This window comes from Manis javanica, chromosome 12 (assembly GCF_040802235.1).
Source record: "Manis javanica isolate MJ-LG chromosome 12, MJ_LKY, whole genome shotgun sequence".
Classification (NCBI taxonomy): domain Eukaryota; kingdom Metazoa; phylum Chordata; class Mammalia; order Pholidota; family Manidae; genus Manis; species Manis javanica.
The window spans coordinates 39,515,932-39,538,021 of NC_133167.1; the positions used below are offsets into that span (position 1 = coordinate 39,515,932).

Sequence of the window (22,090 nt, forward strand, 5' to 3'; positions counted from 1 at the left end):
GGGAATGCAGCTCAATATGATGCTAAAGTTAGAGATAAGTTACAGGGAGCCTATCACCCCGGCCTTTGTTGCCTCTTTATCACAATCTAGCTGAGGATAAACAACAGTAGGATGGCAGAATGAGGAGCCAGGACCTGCATGAGCAAGATTTCCAGGTGAGAGAAAAATATCTCACAACAGGAAGTCATCCCCTTTCTCATAATGAAGGATCCTCTGGGCACTACTTGGGTATAAAATAAGGCTATCTAGCAGTCTAGGTTGGATTCAGGTACTCTACAGAAGTCACAGGGAAATTCTCTCCTGAATTTTTCCAGTCAATTAGGAAACTGCATCTAAGAGGAAGGTAAGAGTCTCTAGTCCTAACTCTCCTAGGAGAAAAGAAGGGAATCAAAGGGAGGAAAGATAGTCACCTGGTAAGGAGAATGCTCCCCTAAGGTCCAGATGGCTTAGGCTAGCTTATTTTATGATGGGCTGTCTGGAATACGGGAATAACAGTTGTGAAGGTATAGATTCATGTTGTGGAAATAGGGAGCAAGAGGCAGAAGGACAGTTTTTCCACCGTTAAAAAGAGACAACAGGCTCAAAATAGAGTCATGTATGCTAAATCCACATCACCAAAGTGCAACTTAATAGCTAACTTAATTACAGTTTCAACCTCTCTCAACAGTGGAATCTTAAACCAGTCAATGAGGAATTGCCTTCTCAGCACTAGTGAGGTAATGTGACTGAGAAAACCCTACTGTCCCTTAAAGGAAGGTGATTCTTTGCTATTAACTTCCTTGTCCTGCCCTCTTCTGTCTATAAGTCTTTCATTCTGTACAGTTCTTCAGAGCTCCTTTCTGCTGAATGGGATGCTGCCCAGTTCATGAACTGTTGAATAAAGCCAATAAGGTCTTTGAAATTTATGCAGTTGAATTTTGTTTTTTAACAACAGCTATAGAACACCTTGATGACATGAAAGTTCTCTTAAGGTCAGAATGTAGCAACATACCCTGAAATTGTAATCTTTCTGTTTTTCTTTTCTCCACTTCCTTGAATGTGATTTTTTTCCCCTGGCGAGTCAGAGGCATCCTTATCACCTTGAGAGAAAGTGGAATTGTTATAGCAGTAATGAAAATAGCAAAAGGAAACTTTTACAACTTTCAGACTGGTTTTTGAGACTCAAAATGGAATGTCTAAAGAAAGCAGAACATTGAATTTCCACCATGACAATAGAATTAAGAATACACAGGGAGGAGATGACCTCATCCTTTCTCTTCATCAAGGGGATGAGCAAGGATGGGGTGTGACCCTATTCAGGAGATAATTTTCCCGTAGTTTAATCACTTTTCTGCCGAAGTTTGTGACAGCTTTCTTTCTGGGTTATCTTTTCAAGGAGGTCTGTAGAAGAGCCTTGAAAGACTAAGATATTATCTCCCTCTGGGGTGGAGGACAGATCTGTTTTCTAACCAGTAAAATATAAATAATGTTTCCCTCTGATGCAACGGTTGGGCATGTTTGTTAGTAGTTCCCTTTAACATGGAGAATTTCCTAAGTTTGGGCTCATCAGCTGTGGCACAAGCCTACTTATGCCCAGCATATACCTGGACTCACCTCCACAGGGACCCCACAATACTTGTAGGAGGACGAGATCCAGTGTGAATGCCAACCTTATGCTGCCTGCCATGCCGTGAAAATAATGTCCATTACCTCAGACCCAGGAGTCTCTTGCCTGTCAGGGTCTATGAAACTGTAGCAGGCTACCATGTAGCCTACAAATAGGGTAGAAGCTCACACCCTTAACAGTTCTGGACCACCCTAGATCTGGGATAGGGGACAATAGGCCATGTCCTGGGGATGAGATACGCATCAATGAGGAGCAGAGTCAATGCTGAGAGGCTGTCAAGGACCCATGGAGAGAATTACTGCAGACCACCTGAGAGCCTAGATCATCTGTAAAACATTTATTTTCAATGGAGGAAACACCACACTTCTGCTGTTTTCCTAGCAACTGTTCTCAGCCAAGCAAAATCACTTTCCCAGGAGGCTTTTAGAGTAGGGAGGTTCAAATAATTGGGCAGGGTGTGGAAACGACTAACATATAGTGTCTGGACACCAGATGTGCTAAATGGTCACATATAATGAAGACTTGTCGTTCCCCAACTGCCAACTGCATCACGAGGAATAAACTCTAGTCCGTATGGAGTGTTGTCATTGCAACAGCCAGCTGCCAATTGTGAGGAATTCTCCAGCAGAAGGATGCATGCCTCTGCCCTGAGGCCTTGCAAGCTCATAGCTGAAAGTCCTCTGTGGATTCCCATCCTTGTTAAAGGCTCTGAAACTGATAAGTATTCCCTTTGCGGATGTCTTGACACCCAGAGCAAGGGGGCAAAAAGCAAAGGGAAAACCAAGGACTGGTTAGTACTTGAGTGGAATTGGACAGGGGTGAAATGCTCCCTACCCCTCTACCATTTATCTGAATAGTTTATATTTTTATGAAGAATAGCTCCTCAATGATTACTTTCATCTCTTAAATGGTAAAAAACACAATCTTGACGTGAACTAGGAGTAGCTTCCATTTCTGTGTAAACAATAGCAGAATAGCACATGTTTACTTTCAATTCAACAACTATTTGTTGAACACATGCTACATGCTAGACATTATGCTAGGTGCTGAAGAAATATAAATGGCTTAGGTATGATCTCTGCTCATAAATACCTCACACATCCCTCCAGGAAAAACAGACATATATCAACTAGTTACAATAGAACATATTAAACCAGCCACAGAAATCTGTCTTAGCATAAATATTTTATTTTTATATTCAGTATCAATCATCCACAAAAAAGCCACAGAAGACTATTTTGGAATGCACAGGTTAATGTGATTAGGACACCAATGTTTGCATTCAGGTACAACGCTTGTTTTGCAGGAATCACAGGGAAAATGATGCAGCTCTCCATAAAGATACAGGAAAAGTTGCTATTCCAAGTGAGGATACGAGAATCAGAATAATTCAGCCCCATCTGGTTGGGAGGAGGACACGGTTGGCTGTAAAAGAAGGGAAATCCACCCATTTCTACTCTCCGTTCTTAAGGAGGTTGTGTGCAAAAGAGAATCAGAGCTGGGGTGGGGCTAGGATATTTGGTGTAGCACGGGGTCCACCTCTAAACATAGTGGCAGAGAACATCTCACAGAGATCCTAGCAATTCCTAGAATCCCAAATTTCTTTGTTTTCCATTTCAACTTATTTATGGATATTTATCACTTACTCTCCCTTGGTATGAAACTTAGATTGTGAGATCTTTCAGTAACATATTGCTGAACGTGGGAATGCATCTCCTCTTTAGGAAAAAGACAAATTTTAAGCCTAAACCCCTATTACATATGATGAACTACAGTAAAAATTTGCAAAGTCCCTTTGAAATAAAAACAATGATTGATAACAGGTAATAAGCATACAAGACAAGTTTTAAAGACAAGCTTCAAGTAAACATGTAATTTAGAAGATCATCATCTCTTTTGACTCGTAATGTCCCGTAGCTCTTACAAAATATCCGCAGTGTTCTACATCAATGTTCATGGTTATAGAGTGGGAAAAAAAAACTCCAAAAATAGACCACTGAGTCAGATTATCTCCCAAGGGTCAATCTATTTATATGCAAATCTGGAAATGTAGAATAAAATCATTACACATTGACAAATAAAAGTAGAGGGAAAAAATGTTTAGCCATGACCATGATTAAAATTTTTTAATGAGAAGCTTCACCTGTAGTTCTAAAATAGCCAGAACCTGGAAGAACAAGAAAATATTATGAAATAGTAAATAAAAACTACACAAACACCACAAAGACCCAAAGATCAACATAGTTCAGTGAAAACTCTTTGTTTTTTCATTTTCTAATCAGAGATGTTAGGAAAGGAGAGTTTGTAATTATGAAATACTCTCCAAACATTTGCTTAGCTTCTTACACAAAGCCAATTAATTTCCGTTATATTACAACACTACCAACTGGGTGCTTGCTCTGTTTTCCTGCCTTAAATATTACTTCATTTCATGCTCACTTGGAAGTATTCATTTGATATTTTCTCTGATACCTCTGTGAGTTAGACATTAGCACCTGCAATTTATAGATGAAGAAACGAAGGCTTACAACCAACGTGCATGCACCACTCTCCCACACTGAAGTAGCCCTTGTGGTATCAGTAACTACTTCTCTGTATTAGTGTCTGATAGCCTAGGGCCTACATGTGAGAAAAGTCAAGGTAACCCTTCATTAACATCTTTCTGCTTATTCTATTTTCTCAGGATAGAAGTTTTCAAGTGCATATGCCACATGGTAAATTACGTCTTCTTTTTAGAATGACAATCATTATTTTTAAAAATCACACTCAAAAGAACTAATAATCAAAATATTTTCACATGCACAATGCAGTGTAACAATGGTATGCTTACTCACAACTTCATCCCTACACCCACACCACGGAAGAATGGGGAGTGGATTTCGATTATGATTCACTTCCCTTTATTATTCATCCAAACAAACGCTAATGAACTAGAGACATAGTGCATTTTCTTATAATGTGCCATACCTGTTTCTTTATAAATAGCAAGCATTTATTTGATAAGAATGCAAAAAGAATAAGATTAACAAAATTCAAATCTCATAAATATATTTCAAATTTTTTTCCTATGAGAAAAATAACATCTTTACTAATATTCCTTTTTTTTTCTTTAGGTGAGGAAGTTGAAGCTCAAATATATGTTTATTATTTCTCCTCCAGAGACCCTTTCTTTTAACTTTATCTTTCTATTTTATCCAACTGTACAATTCACATACTTCTTTATATATGATTTTCTACCTAACTTTAGCTATATGACCTGAGTTTGAAAAAAAGATATAGGTAAAAGTGTGTGGTATTCCACTATATTTAATAATGCTATTAAAGGTGATAATTCTACTATTTTAATATACCTCTTCCCAAGAAAACTATGCTTAAAATATCGTAACTATCATTTCTTTTTAAAACCAAATCATAGACATCTGAACCAAATCCAAATATTAACAGCAATGAGTATCATCAGAATTGAGCATTAATTTCTCTGAGGAAAAAAAATCATTTTCAAATAAATACTTTCAAAATCTCTTTATGACTTAAGTTGGATGTTTGGACAAATCCTGGGAATAAAGGGATCATTTTTACCTGTGCTCAGAAGAAACAGTCAGCCTTTGAGGAAACTGGGAAAGGAGTTTTTCTGCTCCTCATAATCTGCAAACGCAGAAGCAATAAACTCTGATTCAAAAGACACAGGTCTGGGATTCTGGTTCATGACGAAAGTATTTGGGAACCTCCCAAGATCAAGACCTCTTCCCTTAAAATATGCACGAAGGGTTCTGAAAAACTGAAGAAAGAAAACGTTCAGTGCCATATAAAAATTAAACATCCAAAAAGCTCAGAGATGAATATTTTCCCCATCTCTGTTTTCCCCCTGAGTTGACATTAGTCCTAATCTAAGCGGAAGGAAGTGGGAAACCTCGAAATAGAAGTACAAACTTTGGTTACTTCTATTCCACCTTCCTCTCCACTGTCACTTATCATGCCTTCTTTCTGACATTTCAGCCCTAAGCAAGGTAATTCACCATTCTTGTGGAAATCAAGGGAGGAATATCACCTGCTTAGTAGCACCATGGTCAAAGGGGTCTTTGCTAGCACCTCTGAGTACTGAAGCCAGAGATTAAATCGAACACCGCAGTGATCAGAGCTCGGCGCACCCTCTCTGAAGGGTGGGGACGTCCCAGTCTGTCTTCGGCTGCAGTTTCTTTTCAGACCTGGGATTTCCTGCTTTCCTTTAGGAAAAGGTTTTACAAAAAACACATAAAATGTTCCGTGGTTGGAGGAGAATAATGATTCCATTTTCATCCATGGCACAAAGACCCCTGAGAATGACATCTCCATGCTTCTTCGGGGGTAACAGTGAACCCGTTTGTCTAACGGTTTGCACAGAAGCTGTGCAAAGGGCTATTTGATTGTTTTAATCCTATGTTGTTATAGTTCACATAATTTTCTTTGAGAAACTATGTTTGGAAATAATAATGTTAGTATGTTTATTGAACTTAACATATTTTCTTTGAGAGCAACTATGCTTTGAAATAGTAATGTTAGTATGTTTATTGAACTTAGCATATTTTTTAAAGAGAATTTTTACTGATATCTTTACGGTTTTCTTCTTAGACAGCCTTATGTTGAAAATAATGCCTACCAAAGACTACAGGTCAACTTTCAGTTTTTGCAATTGAGCTTTGCATGTGTTGGTTGTATGAGAATCTGTTTTATTATCAATTCAATCTAAGCTATGCAAAAAGCAATTTCCTCTTGATTTTGTATATGTATCAGAAACTAAGTCTATAAAATCAGTGTGTTCTCTAAGATCATTTGCAAATGTAATGTGCTGTGTGTGTGTAAGATCCTTTCTAAATATATGTTTGTTTCTCCTTACAGAAACAAATGTAAATTGGCCAGAGGAACAATAGGACACCGGCCACTACGCTAGCAAGACCCTCACATGTCCTGCTGAAGAATCTTCCCAGAGCTTGGCAGCCTCCTCTCCACTGTGGTCTAGCAGAGTGCAGTGTGCATAAACCCAGAGAGGGTCCTGTTCCGCCCTGCCTCTCAGCTGTCCCTGAGCATGTTCTTACCAGATCTCGGTTTCTGGGGTTGTTGCGGGGCTTCCATTTCTCTTCGTTTCTCAGCATGGCTCCGTGAGCAAGCCCGAGTAGTGCCAGGCCAACACACAGCAGCAGGAATGCTTTGGGCATGGCGGAATGAAGCTGAGCAAGAGCAAGGACGAGGGAAATATCGGCAGTCAGAGAGGGAGAGAAGAGAGAGGAGAGGAGAGAAAAGGAGAGAGGAGAAGAGGGGAGCAAAAACAGAAAAGAGAAAGAAGAAACATTTTTAAAAGACAGACAATGGAGAAGTAGTGTATCAGTTCACCCTAATTTTGCAGACTTGTTTTTCTCCGGATTCATCTGCATATGAAGCCCCCCAGATACAGCTGATTAGCTTAAAAGAGTCCACGAGGAAGAAAATGTTACATAGTGATACACAAAGCAATTATGAATACAACCTACAAAGTCTAAGTATGGCTTTTCATCTTTGAAAAAATGCACTTTGTGGTCTCCAAAGAAAATGCACTTCATAAAAAAGAACAAGCAAACAAATCTTAAGTTACTCATAAATGTTAAGACAGTAGTCTCCAAAGAGAAAGAAAAATATATACCCCAAACCGAGAAATGCGCTGTACACACATCTGAGACAGACACAGACCACACTGGCCTAAGTAGAGATTGTCTCCCACCCCAAGGCATGAAATGGAAATGAAATACACAGAAGGGCTAATAAAACTTACCAGGTTTGGGCTTTGGCTGGTCCTGGTTGGTACCCCACCTACAATCAGTAAGGCAATCACGGCTACTTATAACCAGTGGACCGGTTGCAGGTAGGTGTCTCTGACGTGAGCAGGCGCAGTTCAAAAATAATGATTCCATTTTCATCCATGGCACAAAGACCCTTGAGAATCACTACTTCATGCTTCTTCAGGGGTAACAGTGAACCTGTTTGTCTTATAAATACAGCAACCTCTCCTCCAACCACGGAACATTTTATGTGTTTTTTATAAAATACACAGGCACTTCCATGCAGCCAAGTGGCTTTCTACTTTTTCACTTTCAAAAGACGGTGTATATACAGCAGCTAGGAATGTGATGAGGATTATCCCTCCTAATAGAATGTTCGTTTGCAAATATCGGCTTCTCAAATTAACAGCATTTTTTGAATAGGAAATTCTACTCCAAGAGACAAAATTGCTTTTTGTGACCTACACCTTATATTTGTTCTGAGAATCTCAGGAAGCTTGGCAAGTTTTCAATAGTGGCACAGTTTATCATAATACCCCTTCAAAATAGAGCAAAAAGATAGCACGTGTTTCATGGAAAAAAGCAGCATCCTCTTGCTGAATAAATGCTATCTGTAGAAAATGGTAGGGTTGAGAAATTGAACTCGATGAGTTACAAAGTTGCTTTGGTACCAGTAATTCAGAACAATCCAGGAAAAGCTCTTTGTGAGAAGGCTAGTAATCTAGACTGGAGATTGTCTGGCTATTAACTCTCTAGAAATTGTCTAGTCTCAGTCTTTCTATCTTGACTTTGAGCAAGTCACTATGACCTTCATTTGTTCGTTTCTTTGTTCATTTTACAAATTTTTATTGACTTCCTACTACTTGCCAGGTACTGCACTAGGCTTTGAGGATAACATGGTAAGAATAATAAATATAGGCCCTACCTTCATTGAACTGACAGATTAGTGGCAATATAGACAATCAAAACACATAAACAATTTATAAAACAAATATAAGTGATATAAATATTATAAATCCAAATGATAATTTCTATGAAGAGAAAGTAGGGTCTATAAGAGTGTAAGAAGGGGGATTTGATTTGGTCTCAGGGGTCAGGAGAGCTTCTATGAAGAAGTAACCTTACATCTGATAGATGAGTGGGAGTTACCAAGGGAGTACAGAGGGGGAAGAAGTTCAAGCAAGGTGAACAACTGTGCTAGACCCTGTGGCTGAAAGGAACATGGCACATTAAAGCAACTGAAGGTAAATTAGCACGCCGGGAATAGAGGGAGCAGGGGGTAGCCTGCTGCGAAATGGGGCTGGTCAGGGGTCAGATTATGATCTTTCTGCTGCAAGTAATGCTCACTGATTGAAGGGTTTTAAGTGTACTAGATCCTATGGGAGGCAGGGCTAAGGGGAAGAGAATTTCCAGACCAATTCCCAGGGCTCAGGATTATGCAGTTGAGTGGAGTACATGCCTTTAGCTGAGAAATCAAACACTGGCATGGAGTGAGGGTCAGGAGTTCCAGATGGAGCACTGAGTTTGAGGAGCTTCTGAGATCTCCAGGTGGGGATGGAGAGTGTATATCAGGATACCCAGGTCTGGGTTCAGAGGGGAGGGGTGGGAAGGAAATGTAAATATGGGATTGTTAGCATATGAATGGGTGAGAGTACCTCAGTACAAATTAGCAAAGGAGAAGAAAAAGTGGCCTAGGAGTTGGCTTTGAGAAATTTTAACCAGTAACAGCCATATACAAGAATCTATACAAAAGAGACACTGGAGGTACGGGGGAAACCAGGAAAGTATGGAAGCAAAGGAAAGAAGTGTTTCTAGAAGGGACAAATTGGGTAAAATGAGACTGAAAAGGGCCCATGGAGCCTTAGAGTTGTTTTGGTTGATGGAGGTGAAAGATTGGAAGTGAGGGATGGAGGGGAAAGAAAGAGAGTGGGGACACCAAGCTCTTGAGAAGTTTAGCTGTGAAGAGGGAGTAAGAAGGAAGCAGCTGGAGAGGTCAGTGGAATCATTGTTTTTAATGTGAGAGACTTGAGTTTGTTTAAATATCAGTAGTTAATTGAGTAAATGAGTACCCTGGAATATCATTACTTCAACTCTCCTTAAACTCCAGAGTTTGAAGTTACGGGATGTAATAATATGTATTAAATTGTTAAGTGAGATTATAGCCAAGTCACTACACTACAAACTCCTTAGACAAGGCTCATCTCTGCATTCCCAGTGCCGAGCACTGAACCCGATAAATAGACAATGCACTTTTTAAATGGGAAAGACTGAATAAATTGGAATAAGACTTGCAAAGCCATTTATCTATAAATAAGTCATAGCTTTAGCTATGTTTGTATAACAACACAGCACATTTGTTTGACCTCTTAAGAGCTCCCCATTTTAAGAAATATTTAGAGTTTTTCAAGGGCTCAGTGGACCAACACACATATTATAACCTTGTTACTAAAACTTGTTTCCCTAATTGTTAAAATAAATTACATATTTCTAAAATTTTGGTTTTAAAACCTTTGTGTCTTAATATTATATCTCTTTTGAAGAGCAGAATGTATTATTGAGAGAGCTGATGATATTTTCTTCAGACTCTGTATCAACACAACATTCAGTAGATGTGTTGCAATTTATTGTTCAGTGATTTCAATCAACAGAGAAGAAAATAAAATAAGGATAGCTCAGGTTCCCAAACCATCAGTTTCTGGTCCAAATTATTCCATTTGGTCTCTTCATTAAATAGAACATTTGTAAAAGTAGCAGTTGGGATAGTCTGAGCAAAAAGACTCTTCCACACCCAGAGGCATCAGAATGAAGGGTTTTGCTGGCATTTCTCAATTAGAATTTGACAGGAAAATAGAGTACTCAGGACAGGGCGACTAACAGAAGAAAGTCAATAAATATGTGCTCACTGAATTATAAACTTAAATTAGAAATTCAAACATAATGGTAAAGGTGAGGAAAGGGCACTCAGTGAAGAGGCTATTCTGGGAGGCAGAGAGAAACTTTAAAACTGTCTCTGTTGGACTATATAACATTTTCAAACCCTTCCTGTCTCTATTAGGAAAAAAAAAGAAGAAGAGCCGATAGAGCTAGTTAGGTACATCACGAACAGCGATGAGAATTTGACGTCCTTTTCTTTCCCCAGGTTTGAGTAAGCGAAAGGGAAACTTATTGTTTTAGATTGCTTCCTCAGTGATGACGAGAACTGCAGAAAAGTTGCTAAGATGATTAATAGAGTGAGCCAGGCAGCGTTCTGCTCATAGCAGTCACATCTGCTTTTTGTGGCAATGGGATGAATTCAGCTTGAGAGTAGGCTAAAGAGAAGGGGGGATAAAAGACATAGGTCTCTGCCAAGCACAGAGCAGAGGCAAAGAGCCCTGGCTCAGCGGACCCTCAGTGACCACAATGGATGGGAGAGGAGAGGCTGACCCCTCATATCATGAGGCCACACAAAGCTTCCAGATCCCATGAGCCACTGAAACCACTGGAATTGAATTCCCTCTCTCCCCCAGGGATGACAAAGCAGTTTAAAAAAAAAATTCCCATGACATTCTTGAACATGTCTACAATATGGTCAACCACTTGTCCCTTTTCCCAGTGACAATGCAGTGGGAGTATCTCCAATTATAGAGTTGACCCTCAGAATTCTCTAGTTATTCATCATGTAGAAATTTCTTTTATTATTAGCTGTCTTCCGTCTAAAAAATACTATCCTCTTGTTTAAATGCTATCCTTTTGTTTAAAAATGCTGTTCTCTTGCTTTGAAATGTTTTAAAAATGCTGAAGGGCATATTAAAGATGAAAAAATATCTCCCACTGTTTAAAACATGTTACGTATGTTTTTACTTCTTAGGGCCAGAGTGTGAGCCAATTCTAGAAGCCTAGATGCGTAAAGGAAGAAAGACAAGGTCTAGGTGGGGTGGCTATCCTTCCCTGAGAGAGTTTGGCCTCAGGCTGGCCTCAGCCTCTGCTTTCATCAGGCCTTCGCTGTCATCAGCTGGGACCTGGGAGTGGCCTTTCCTTCTCCCATGGTCCCTCCTCTGGCCTGTTTCCTCCCTGCCACCAGCCTTCCTGAGAAACATGCGCTAGTCAGAGAGGGGCAGCCAGCACACGTACTGTTCAGTCCTGTCCTAAATTTAAGCTATTTCTCCTACAAGTACGATGGGGGTGCAGAGGCAACAAAAAGCATGATAGTCATACTTGATCTGAAGCCAGCTCAGAGAAAACAAAGCAAGAAAATGGACATCCAGATTGACACCCTGACTGAGGTATAAACCAAACTGTCTCGACCTGGATTTGAGCAACAGTTTCCCAATTCCCCGTTATGTCAGGCCATTTTGGTATCTCCAAAAGTCATAATAAAGGAGTGAAGGATTACTCCTAAAATATAGACTCCTACATCACTTCCTTTGGCTTTGCAAACAGCTTTTCAGCAGGCAGTCTGCTTTTATAGCAGAGCGCCTGAGGTGGTCCACAACATCTTTGGCTTTGCAACTGACTCTGGAGCAGACAACAGGAAGACAAGGTCGCACTGATAAGGCAAAGCTTACTGGCATCCCTCCCACCTCTAGGGGCTTCTTGATGCCAGAATGATAAAGTCTAAGCTCTTGCGGATGATAAAAACGCCAGTCGTACCCTCCCAGCCATTTGACCTCGCCAGTGACCACCACCCACACTTCTACCTTCGTGCCTTTGACCTTGTGGTTGCTTCTGCCTGGAATGCCTTCTCTGACTCCTGTGTGCCTTCAGAACGCCCTGCCCTTCAAGGATCACCTCAAATATCACTTCTGAGGAAAAAGAAGCCACTTAGTCACTTCAATGGCTCTTACCTTGCTGAATTAGGATCTGCTTCCACGTGTCTCTTCGTCCCCCACACGGACTTCCTGAAGTAGGCACCAGGTCTTTTTTCATCATCTTCTTCTTCAGAACTTGGCATATAATGCCTGGCATAGAATTTATATGGCATAATATATATACATAGAGAGGCATATCACAGATGTTCATGGAATTAATAATTCTTCAGGTAAAATCTGAGCTTAGATTCTTAAAATGCTCTTTTGAAATTTGAGCTTTGTTATATTTTTATTTTGTATTGTTCATCCAAAGATTTACATACTGTCATATTTTAACAAAGAGGGAAGAGAAAACTGTAGGTGGACAATAAATATTTGATTTGACTTGAATATTCAAATGAACCAGTCAAATGTAAGTTAATAGCAATCTAGCTGCTGTACACAAAGCAATGGAGATTGCAGGGAATGTGGCAATTTTATGACCACACACCCCTTTCTATTTAAATTGTTTTGGAGGGGAGGCTGCAAGCCAAGGAATCTGGGCAGTCACCAGAAGCTGGAAGAGGAAAGGAACAGATTCTTCCTTAGAGTTTCCAGAGGGAGTGAATCCTGCACCCACCTTGATCTTGGCTCAGTGATGCTAATTTCAGATGTCCGGCTTCCAGAACTGTGAAAGAATAAAGTTTTGTGTTAGCCGCCCACTTCTTGGTAACTAACATACAGGAAACTGAGACAAGGAATAGCAAGATGTCAGGTCAACCATGCAGGAAAAAGACCCGTAACTCTCTACAATTTCTTTAGCTTCTACTGAAAGCATTGAGCCATGTCTAGACTTAGAAGCTGGATCTGAGTTCTTTATTCCCTTGTGAGAAAGGTGGAGCTTCTTCGGTCATCCAATTCGTAACACAAAATGGATTTAGGCTGAAATGTCTATTACGAACCTGAGGTTTTATGTGAGTAAAATTATACTAATTTTTTTTAATACAAAAGGGATGAGAAAAGGTTCCATTTTAAACTATTAAGTTAGGTATGACCCTATCGATGAGTCACATAATTTTGTAAAGGACCACATATTTTAACCCATTAATAAAATTATTTAAGTGTCTGGAAGAAACGCCATTCTTAAAATGTTACATAAAGTTCCAGACACAAAATTTGTATGATAAAAAGAGTAGTTTCAGAGAAGAAAAAAATTGAGGACAATTCAGATGGGTATTTCTTTGGATATTTTGGGGCATAGTGGGGAAATGCTTTTCTTTCTTAGTGCTATTTATCAATTGTGAACTCTGAAATACAGCTAGTGAGCTTTTATCCTTAAAAAAAAAAAATCAACAGAATTCCCTCAAAAAACAAAACCAAAATCAGCTCCCCACCAAAAAAAAAACCAAAAAAGAAAAAAAACAATGGTTAATTCCCAGTATTCTGGGAGCTCTTTCATACTTCAGGTGTATAAAATGTTATTCCATTAAACAAACAGAAGAGCAGACCTTTACCCTTTCCCTTCAGAAGTACATTCTGTGAGTCTGGCCCAGGGAAAACTCATGAGAAATCTCAGAGCAGAGATGATGCCATCTTCATGCTCCAACAGTAATGTGCTCCCAGGTGGCAGCGGGGACCTTCTAGGCTTCTGCAAAGAACATCACCTGTTGACTTCTGTTTTTAAAATTCCACTTTTAAAATTGGCTTTTTGAGGTTTTATGACTGAGTTGTACAAGTGTCGTATGTAGTCTGAAAACAAATCCATCATCAGGAATATGGTTCTGTCTGTGATTTGCCTGTAAATTTTCTTAATGGTGTCTTTTGATAAGCAGAAGTCTTTAGTTGCAATGAAGTATGACTTACCAATTTTTAAAATCATTCCTTTTTTATTCTGCCTAATTACCTTGAACTGCCATCATGCCACAATGTAGTCTCCTATATTTTCTTCTAGAGGCTTCATAGTTCAGTTTTTACATTTAGATTTATGAGTCATCTCAAATTAGTCTTTGTGCATGATGTGAGGAAGGGTCCAGGTTTATTTATGTTTTTCCATATGAGTATTTAGTCATTCCAGCACTATATGTTGAAAAGATCTTTCTTTTCCCATTGGAGTGTTTTGGCACCATTCTTGAAAATCAGATGACTATAAAACGTTGGATCTATTTTTTAACACTTTGTTCTGCTCCACTGCTGTACGTATGTATCTGTCCTTCTGCCTTTTCCACACTGCCTTTGATTACCTTAGCCTTACAGTAGGCTTGAAATCAAGTAGTGTGAGTCTTTTTCAAAGTTGTTGTGACTATTCAAAACTGTTCACTTCTCCATATAAATTATAGAATCAGCATGTAGATTTTTAGAAAAATAGCATGCTGGGATTTTGACTGAGATTGCATTTAGTCTACATATCATATTGGAGAAAAATGGCATCCTGAAAATAGTGAGCCTTCCAACCAATGAATATTATATCTCACTTAAGGCTTTAATGGAATTTATATAAAATTGGAATTTATATAAAAATAGAACTTTTATAAATTCTAACACATAAAAATTAAAGAGAACAGAATCATGCAAGTCCATGCCCTTACTGCTCAGCTTCAACAATTAACACCACATCGGCAATTTTGTTATGGACATAATTGTTTTTGTTAAATCTGGATTTTGGACTACCTTGGGCCATTGTTACTATCATTCATTCAGAAAAATATTTAACACATTTCTACCATGTAAAACACACATTGCTAAGTGTGGGAATGCAAAGAGGTATATGGAAAGGGATGTGATCACTGCCTGGGAGGCACAGACAATCTATTTGGAGAGGCAGCATGGTGTGGTGGAAAGAACTGCAGAACCAAACTTAACTATGTTCAAAACTTGTCTCCGCCATTCTCTTGGGCAATTACTTAATCTCTCTGCACCTCAGTTTCCTCATATGTGAAGTAATCCAACTTTGCAGTGTTGTTGAAAGAATTAGAAATGATATATATAAAGGGGCTGCACAGTACCTGACAAATAAACGTTAAATAAATGTCACTATTAAGAACTGCACATAAAGAGCATACAAGATCTAATTTGATGACTCCCATATGGAACTATGGCAGCTAGAAGTAGGAACAGGATCAGTCCTGACTGTGGCAACTGGCGTCTTTTCATGGAGAAAATTTTGATAACAGAGATATGGCCAGAAGAAGTTACTGAACAAGGATAAAGAAGTAGCAAAAGGGAGGAGATACTCAAAATAAATGTAGGAGCTCAGTTGGCTTGTGTGGCAGACTCTGCTTGTTGCTTCTTTTTATCACTTTTGCTATGGACTGAATTGTGTCCCCTCAAAATTCGTATGTTGAAGTCCTAGCCTCCAATCTTTGGCACATTGATTTTGGACTTTCAAGCCTCCATAACTTTGAGAAATAAATTTCTGTTGTGTAAGCTATCCAGTCCATAGTATTCTGTTATAGCAGCCCAAGCAGACTAACATACATTTGTTTCTTAGACATTGTTTAGCATATCAACATATCCAACTTGAAAACTTGCTTCCACAGCTTCCCTTGCATTCCTTCGTGACCATGTGATATCATTCTGGCCAATGAGCCACCAATGGAAGTCCCTGAGGGTCGGAAAGGGACAAAAGAGAGAGCATCCTTCCCAAATAAAAGGCAGAGCCCCTTTTGTGCCTTCCCTCTCCTTCCTCCTGGAATGGAAATATATTAGCCACCATTTTATTTTGAAAGCCACACATTAAGGATGGAAAATTAATTGGATAGGAGCTTTGGTTCTTGATGATTTCTTGGAGACTTACCCTGGACCTTCTGCTTCGAGATTTGATTGAGCAATTGTCAGGTTTTCTGTTTCTTGCAATCTAGTCCTAACTGTGTGGGGAGGAGATATCTTTGGAAAATGGTAGGGAAGAAGACTGGAAATGTAGATTGGTCAAAATGTCAAAGAGTTTGGACTGTATCTTACAGAACATGCAGGTAGATTACAAAGTTTTGGAAGAGTGATAATGCTAAATTGCTGTGTAAAAAATGATTAATGGGAATATGTAATATGCATGATAGAAGGGAAGTGGGTGAGCTAGGAAAGGGGAATCATTCATGAAACTGCTATAAAATTTGAAATACTAGTAATGACGGTCTAAACTAGGGTGGGAGCCAGAAAGGAGTGAACCAATGCAAGGGTGACCCTGAAGTGCTGGGCTCCCTAGGCTTACCAATTAATTGGACATGACAGGCAAAAGGAGATTATTAAAATGAGTGGATTTTCACCCTGTGTAATTGGGAGGATTTCATAGGAATTTGAAAACTAAAAAGAATTGCTAATTAGGGATCAAGAGAAATTATAAAGTTAAATTTCAACAGTGAATTGAAACTGAGTTTGTCTAGTTTGGAGAAAACTAGAGACTGGAGAGCTAGGAAAGCACCTATCATTTTTGAGCACTTTGTATGTCAGGTGCATTTGTTCCATTATTCCACTTAACCCACCTGTTAGGTTTGTAAGGTAATATTACTAGCCATAACTTATGGATAAGGAGTCCTAGCGAAGCTAAATATAGTGCCATTGACTCAGACATTAAGACACGGAACTAAGGGAGCAAGGCTGACTGACTTGGTGAGTCATCCACCCAGAATAGATCACTGAAGTCACACAGTTAAGAGAAATCTCTGAGGGAAAGTATAGCAGAAGTAAAAGGAAGGCTGGGGAAGATCATTGGGAAAAAAATTTTTTTTCAAAGCAAGAGGAATAACTAGTATGGTCAGAAAAGATTTTGACAGAGTAGCAAGTGAACTAGTATTGATTACTACATATTGCAGGTCTTCAGGAAGAACTCTATTTCTGTGCCAATCTGGTTTGAATTCTACTTTAAGCAAATTGCTTCATTTCTTTAACACTATTTCCTTTCTTGTAATGTGATGATAATAATCCTCTCTTTAAGGACTTTTGTGGAGAATGAAATGAGAAGCTGAATGTGAATGTGTCTGGCACTGACTCTGGTACAGCAGATACTCAATGAATGTCTGCTAAAAGGATAAAGCACAGGTGACAAGGCAGTCTATACACACCCTGTATGGTCTGGAATGTCTATTAAAAGAAATTACTTACAATTCTTAGTTTTCTTACTTTTTGTCTCTTTTCCTTCAAAATTGAAGTACGGCATGTATGTCTGACAAAAAGTTCCAGTTTGTTGCACTTTAGCACCTAAAGATCTTACTGCATCACGGTCAGACTAGAACAATTTGAACTTTTAAAAATAATTTAAAACTGTAAGGTATTGCATTAAGCTGAAAAAAGAACAAAATGGAGACTCAGAAAACCCACTCTGCACACTCTCCTTTGTAGTTATAGAACGTAAGATCTTGGGGATAGTGAAAATTAAGATAGGCCATTGGCTGGCAGCATCTTAAGACATTTTAATTGTCTCCATATCTTCCACCTCATGGGAGTCAGGTAAGGTGCCAGGCCAAATCTAACTCAGAGGCTTACCTACCAAATCCAATTAGTTGCTAAGCCTAGGGAGCCCAGCACTTTAGGGTCACCCTTGCATTGGTTCACAACTTTCTGGTGCCCACCCGAGTTTAGACCATTATTACTAGTATTTCAAATTTTACAGCAGTTTTGTAAATGATCCCCTTCTCCTACCTCAACTACTTCCCTTCTATCCTGCATGTTACATTATTAATACATTTCTAAACACAAAGACTTAACAAACTTCAGTATTAGAACTCCCAAATGATGGCTCTACCAGTTTTTCCTACCTACCCTACCCAAAAATTCACAGCTGGAGGATTGTTAAGTCATGACATTAATTTGTCCTACTCACTTCATTTGGTCATTAAAGGCTTCCAACAGTAATGCCAGGAGAATGAGAGGCCTTATTTCTGTACCCCATGAAGACTACCAGGGAAACAATGCTTCATGAATATTTTCATGTTTCTGCATGGTGTGGTTTCCTGAGCAAAGGAAACTGCATGCTATGAAGATAATGTCTCCTTTCCACAGAAACACTTACCTTCAGTGCTCTGCTTCCTTTTGCCTCCTGGTTGGTGGAGCCACGTGTTTACATTTTATGGGGAGACGAAACCTGCAGCTATGTTTACATTCCAAAGCATTGTAAAACATCTGAGAGCAAAGGCATCTCTTTCTCTCTCAGGAGGGTAGGAGAGCAGCATGTAGCTTTGTAAAAAAATTCCCAGATTCACAATCTTGGGGTTCCTCTCCTGTGGTTCAATATCAAACAAAAAGCCCCTTTTGCACATGCATGGGTCACCTGGCCATTCTCACACTGCCCTCAAGGAGGAAGAATGGGGTAAGGGGAACTGATGTGATTACTGCTATAAGAAATAATAGTCTGTTCCTCCTCCCCAAACCTCATTTTTGCTTTTGGGTTAATATAAGTAAATATGGATATTGGAAACCTATCAAAGACAGCCTCAAAAGGTTACAAAAATATTAACTAAGTCTGCATTCTAATGGTGTGCCAAACCACATTTTGGGATGTGGAAGGAAAACGTACTTCCTTTTCATGTGCTTAACCTAATATACTGATGTATTAAAATTTTATACATGGATTGATACCAGTGTCCTCATACACACAGTCTTTATCACAACTGGCCACACATAGTATGTGGAATATAGTCTGAGAAGAGTAGAAATTCGACAGCCTGTAGGAGGCAGACAGGGCACCCCAGTAGTTTATTCATTCACTTGTTCACTTTAAGCATATCATAACATTGTATTGTATGTTAGATGGTTAAAGGATTCATGGATTAAATCATTAAATATATATTATTCATATACTTAAATGTATAAGTTATATATACATTTTATGTATATTTACATACAATAATATATATAATACATGTTATTTAGTTGTAACTAACATAACTATTGTAATCTATTAAAATAAGCCGCTTAAAACTGCTCCTAACAAGAAACTACTCCTTTCAACAGAGTTGAAGATAATGCCAGTAATGCAAGCACAAACCAACAAAAGAAAACGCCAGTGCTGACACTTCTACCCTTTTGTCAGGCTCATCAGGAATTAAAAACAGTAATTTAATCGGATCTGACAAGAAGTTACTCCTTTCTACAAAAGCCCTGAATAATTAAGGCAATCTTGAGAAAATAGAACAAAGCAGGAGTATCATGCTCCTGGACTTATAACTATGCTACTAAGCTACATTAATCAAAGCAGTATATGATACTAGAACAAAAACAGACTCATAGAGCAATGGAATAGAATACGGAGCCCAGAAATAAACCCTTCTATGCTTCTATGGTCAACTAATTTATTACAATGGAGGCAAGAAGATACAATGGGGAAAAGACAATCTCTTCAATAAATGGTATTGGGCAACTAGACAGCTACATGCAAAAGAACAAAACCGGACCGCTTTCTTACACCATACACAAAAATAAACTCAAAACTGAATAGACTTAATATATGACCTGAAATCATAAAACTCTTAGACAAAAAATAGGAAGTAAGCTTTTGATATTGATCTTAGTGCTAATTCCTTGCATCTGTCTCCGCAGACAAGGAAAACAAAAGCAAAAAAGAGAAAAGGAAAAAGCAAGCAAGCAAATGCGACTGACTACATTCAACTAAATAGCTTTTGCACACAGAAAGAAACCATCAACAAAATGAAAAGGCAACCAACTAAATAGGAGAAGATATTCACAAATGATGTATCCAATAAGGGGTTAACATACACAATATATAAAGAACTCATGTAACTCAATATTTTTTTAAAAAAACAATCTGATTAAAAAATGATCAGAGGATGTAAACAGTCAATTATCAAAAGAAGACATTTCTATGGCCAACAGATACATGAAAAGATAGAGAACTTCACTAACCACCAGGGCACTGCAAATCAAAACCACAGTGAGATATCACCTCACACCAGCTAGAGTGGCTACTATCAACAAAACAAGAAATAACAAGTTTGGCAGGGACGTGGAAAAAGGGAACCCTTGTATACTGCTGGTGGGATTGTAAATTGGTGCAGCCACTACAGAAAACAGTAAGGAGCTACTTCAAAAAATTAAAAAACAAAACAAACAAACAAAAATTGATCCAGCAATTCTACTTTTGGGTATTTTTCTGAAAAAAATGAAAACACTAACTGGAAAAGACATATACACCCCTATGTTCATTGCAGTATTATTTACAATAATCAGGATAAGGAAGCAACCTTAAGGTCATTGATAGATTAATGGATAAATGGGTTTTTATTACTCAGCTATAAAAAAGAATGAATCTTGCCATTTGTGACAACATGGATGGTCCTAGAGGGCATTATGCTAAATGAAATGAGTCAGACAGAAAGACAAATACCCTAGGATTCCATTTATATGTGGAATCTAAAAAACAAAGAAACAAAGAAAATGAAATAGAAATAGACTCATAGACACCGAGAATAAACTGATGGCTGCCAGAGGAGAGTGGGGTAGGAGGATGGATGAAATAGGTGAAGGGAATTACAAAGTACAATCTCCCAGTTATATAATAATTAAGACACTGGGATATAATGTACAGTATAGGGAATATAGTCAATAATATTGTGACAATTTTGTATGTCAGATGGTAACTAGATTGTGGTGACCATTTCATAATGTATATAGAATCACTGTGCTGTACACCTGAACTAATACAATATTGTATGTCAATTATTCTTCAATAATAAAAGCTACTCTTCATTAAAAATTAAGATTATTTTAAAAATCAATTTAAATTCACTATTGCTCTAAATATATTTTCTGCCTTGAGTTATTAGCTATTGCTATTATGAAGCTATTATAATTAGGAAGGCATTAAAATATATCATGTCTAAATTTCCTATTTACATATTAGTATAGTAGTGGTATGTTTATTGGGGGAAAGTTTAAACATTTTTTTAATGGTAGGGTGTGCCATCAATAAAGTTTGGGGATCATGGTCCCAAACAGGCACATTTCCTATTTCAGTAATCTGTGGATCTGTAATTTATAAATGTAACTGAATTTTTTATTAATTCTATTTAAAAATAAGAACAAAGACTTTTAAATGCAGTGAATGTTACACATCTGTAATTTAAAACGCAACCATATTACATACTTTTTTTCTAAAAAGTTTAAACCAAATTCCTTTCATCTTTTTTCTCCAGCACATCAAAACCTCTTACAGACTCCCTCCTCTCCCTTCCACCCCAATGTTACATCACCTTTTAAATCTCAACAATCTCTTTAATGCCCATGATATGAAATGCTGTTATTTACTGAAGCCAGGGAATGAGGAGAATAAATCATCAGGTTTCCTCTTCAAGCATCTTTTAATTAAATCTTTGCAGTTCCAGAGTGAAGAGGCCTTTTGTTTCAGTTGAATCCTTATATTCCAACCCTTAGATCATTTCAGCTTTATTTCTCATAATCTTCTATAGCCCTTTCCTGATCAGAATTGCACAATCATTAAAGGTAAAAGGCTTGTTGATTCTTTTTTGTTGAGTATGTGTTAATATGAACATACCTTAACACATACTTAACAAATATGTTACTTAACAAATATTTGATACTTAAGGATACACTGATTTACATATACGAATAGTCAAAATGAGCACATACCTGACAAACCTGATGCTTTCTTTCACCGTACACTGTGATATAAGCACTTAGAAAGTATATGAAGTTTAACTCTTTCTCCAAACATATTCAAGAGAAGCAAATCACTAGAAGCATTTTTGAAAGCTCAATTTTATATAAATTTCTTGAGTTAGAACCATAACTCTTGACCTATACCCGGTATGAAATTTTATCTATTAAGTACAATAAGATGCTTCCATTTACTTGATAAGGCAAACTAATACACTTTCCTTAATTTCAAGCCATATCTGCCATATCCAAATTCTGACTGTTCAAAATGAACAAGAACAAAACTATCTTTAATCAAAATCATACAC

The 22,090-nt window shown here is 38.1% G+C and overlaps 1 protein-coding gene across 9 annotated transcripts in view; it reads right to left on the bottom strand.

The window, feature by feature from the left end:
* Nucleotides 1-2,776: 2,776 nt before the first annotated feature.
* The window catches only part of LOC140845005 (uncharacterized protein C2orf66-like), a 75,367-nt gene continuing 56,053 nt past the window's right edge, over nt 2,777-22,090 (bottom strand). Inside the window, exons 1-8 of one of the 9 annotated variants that reach the window (XM_073218432.1) lie at nt 15,021-18,150; nt 12,802-12,849; nt 12,219-12,332; nt 7,389-7,426; nt 6,679-6,810; nt 5,186-5,384; nt 3,750-3,773; nt 2,777-3,031 (exon numbers count right to left, since the gene is read on the bottom strand). In XM_073218432.1, the coding sequence (XP_073074533.1) occupies nt 5,205-5,384; nt 6,679-6,810; nt 7,389-7,426; nt 12,219-12,332; nt 12,802-12,849; nt 15,021-15,045 (537 nt within the window). In that variant the 5' untranslated portion in view covers nt 15,046-18,150 and the 3' untranslated portion in view covers nt 2,777-3,031; nt 3,750-3,773; nt 5,186-5,204. The other 8 variants (XM_073218435.1, XM_073218431.1, XM_073218430.1 and 5 more) reach the window with 8 other exon arrangements.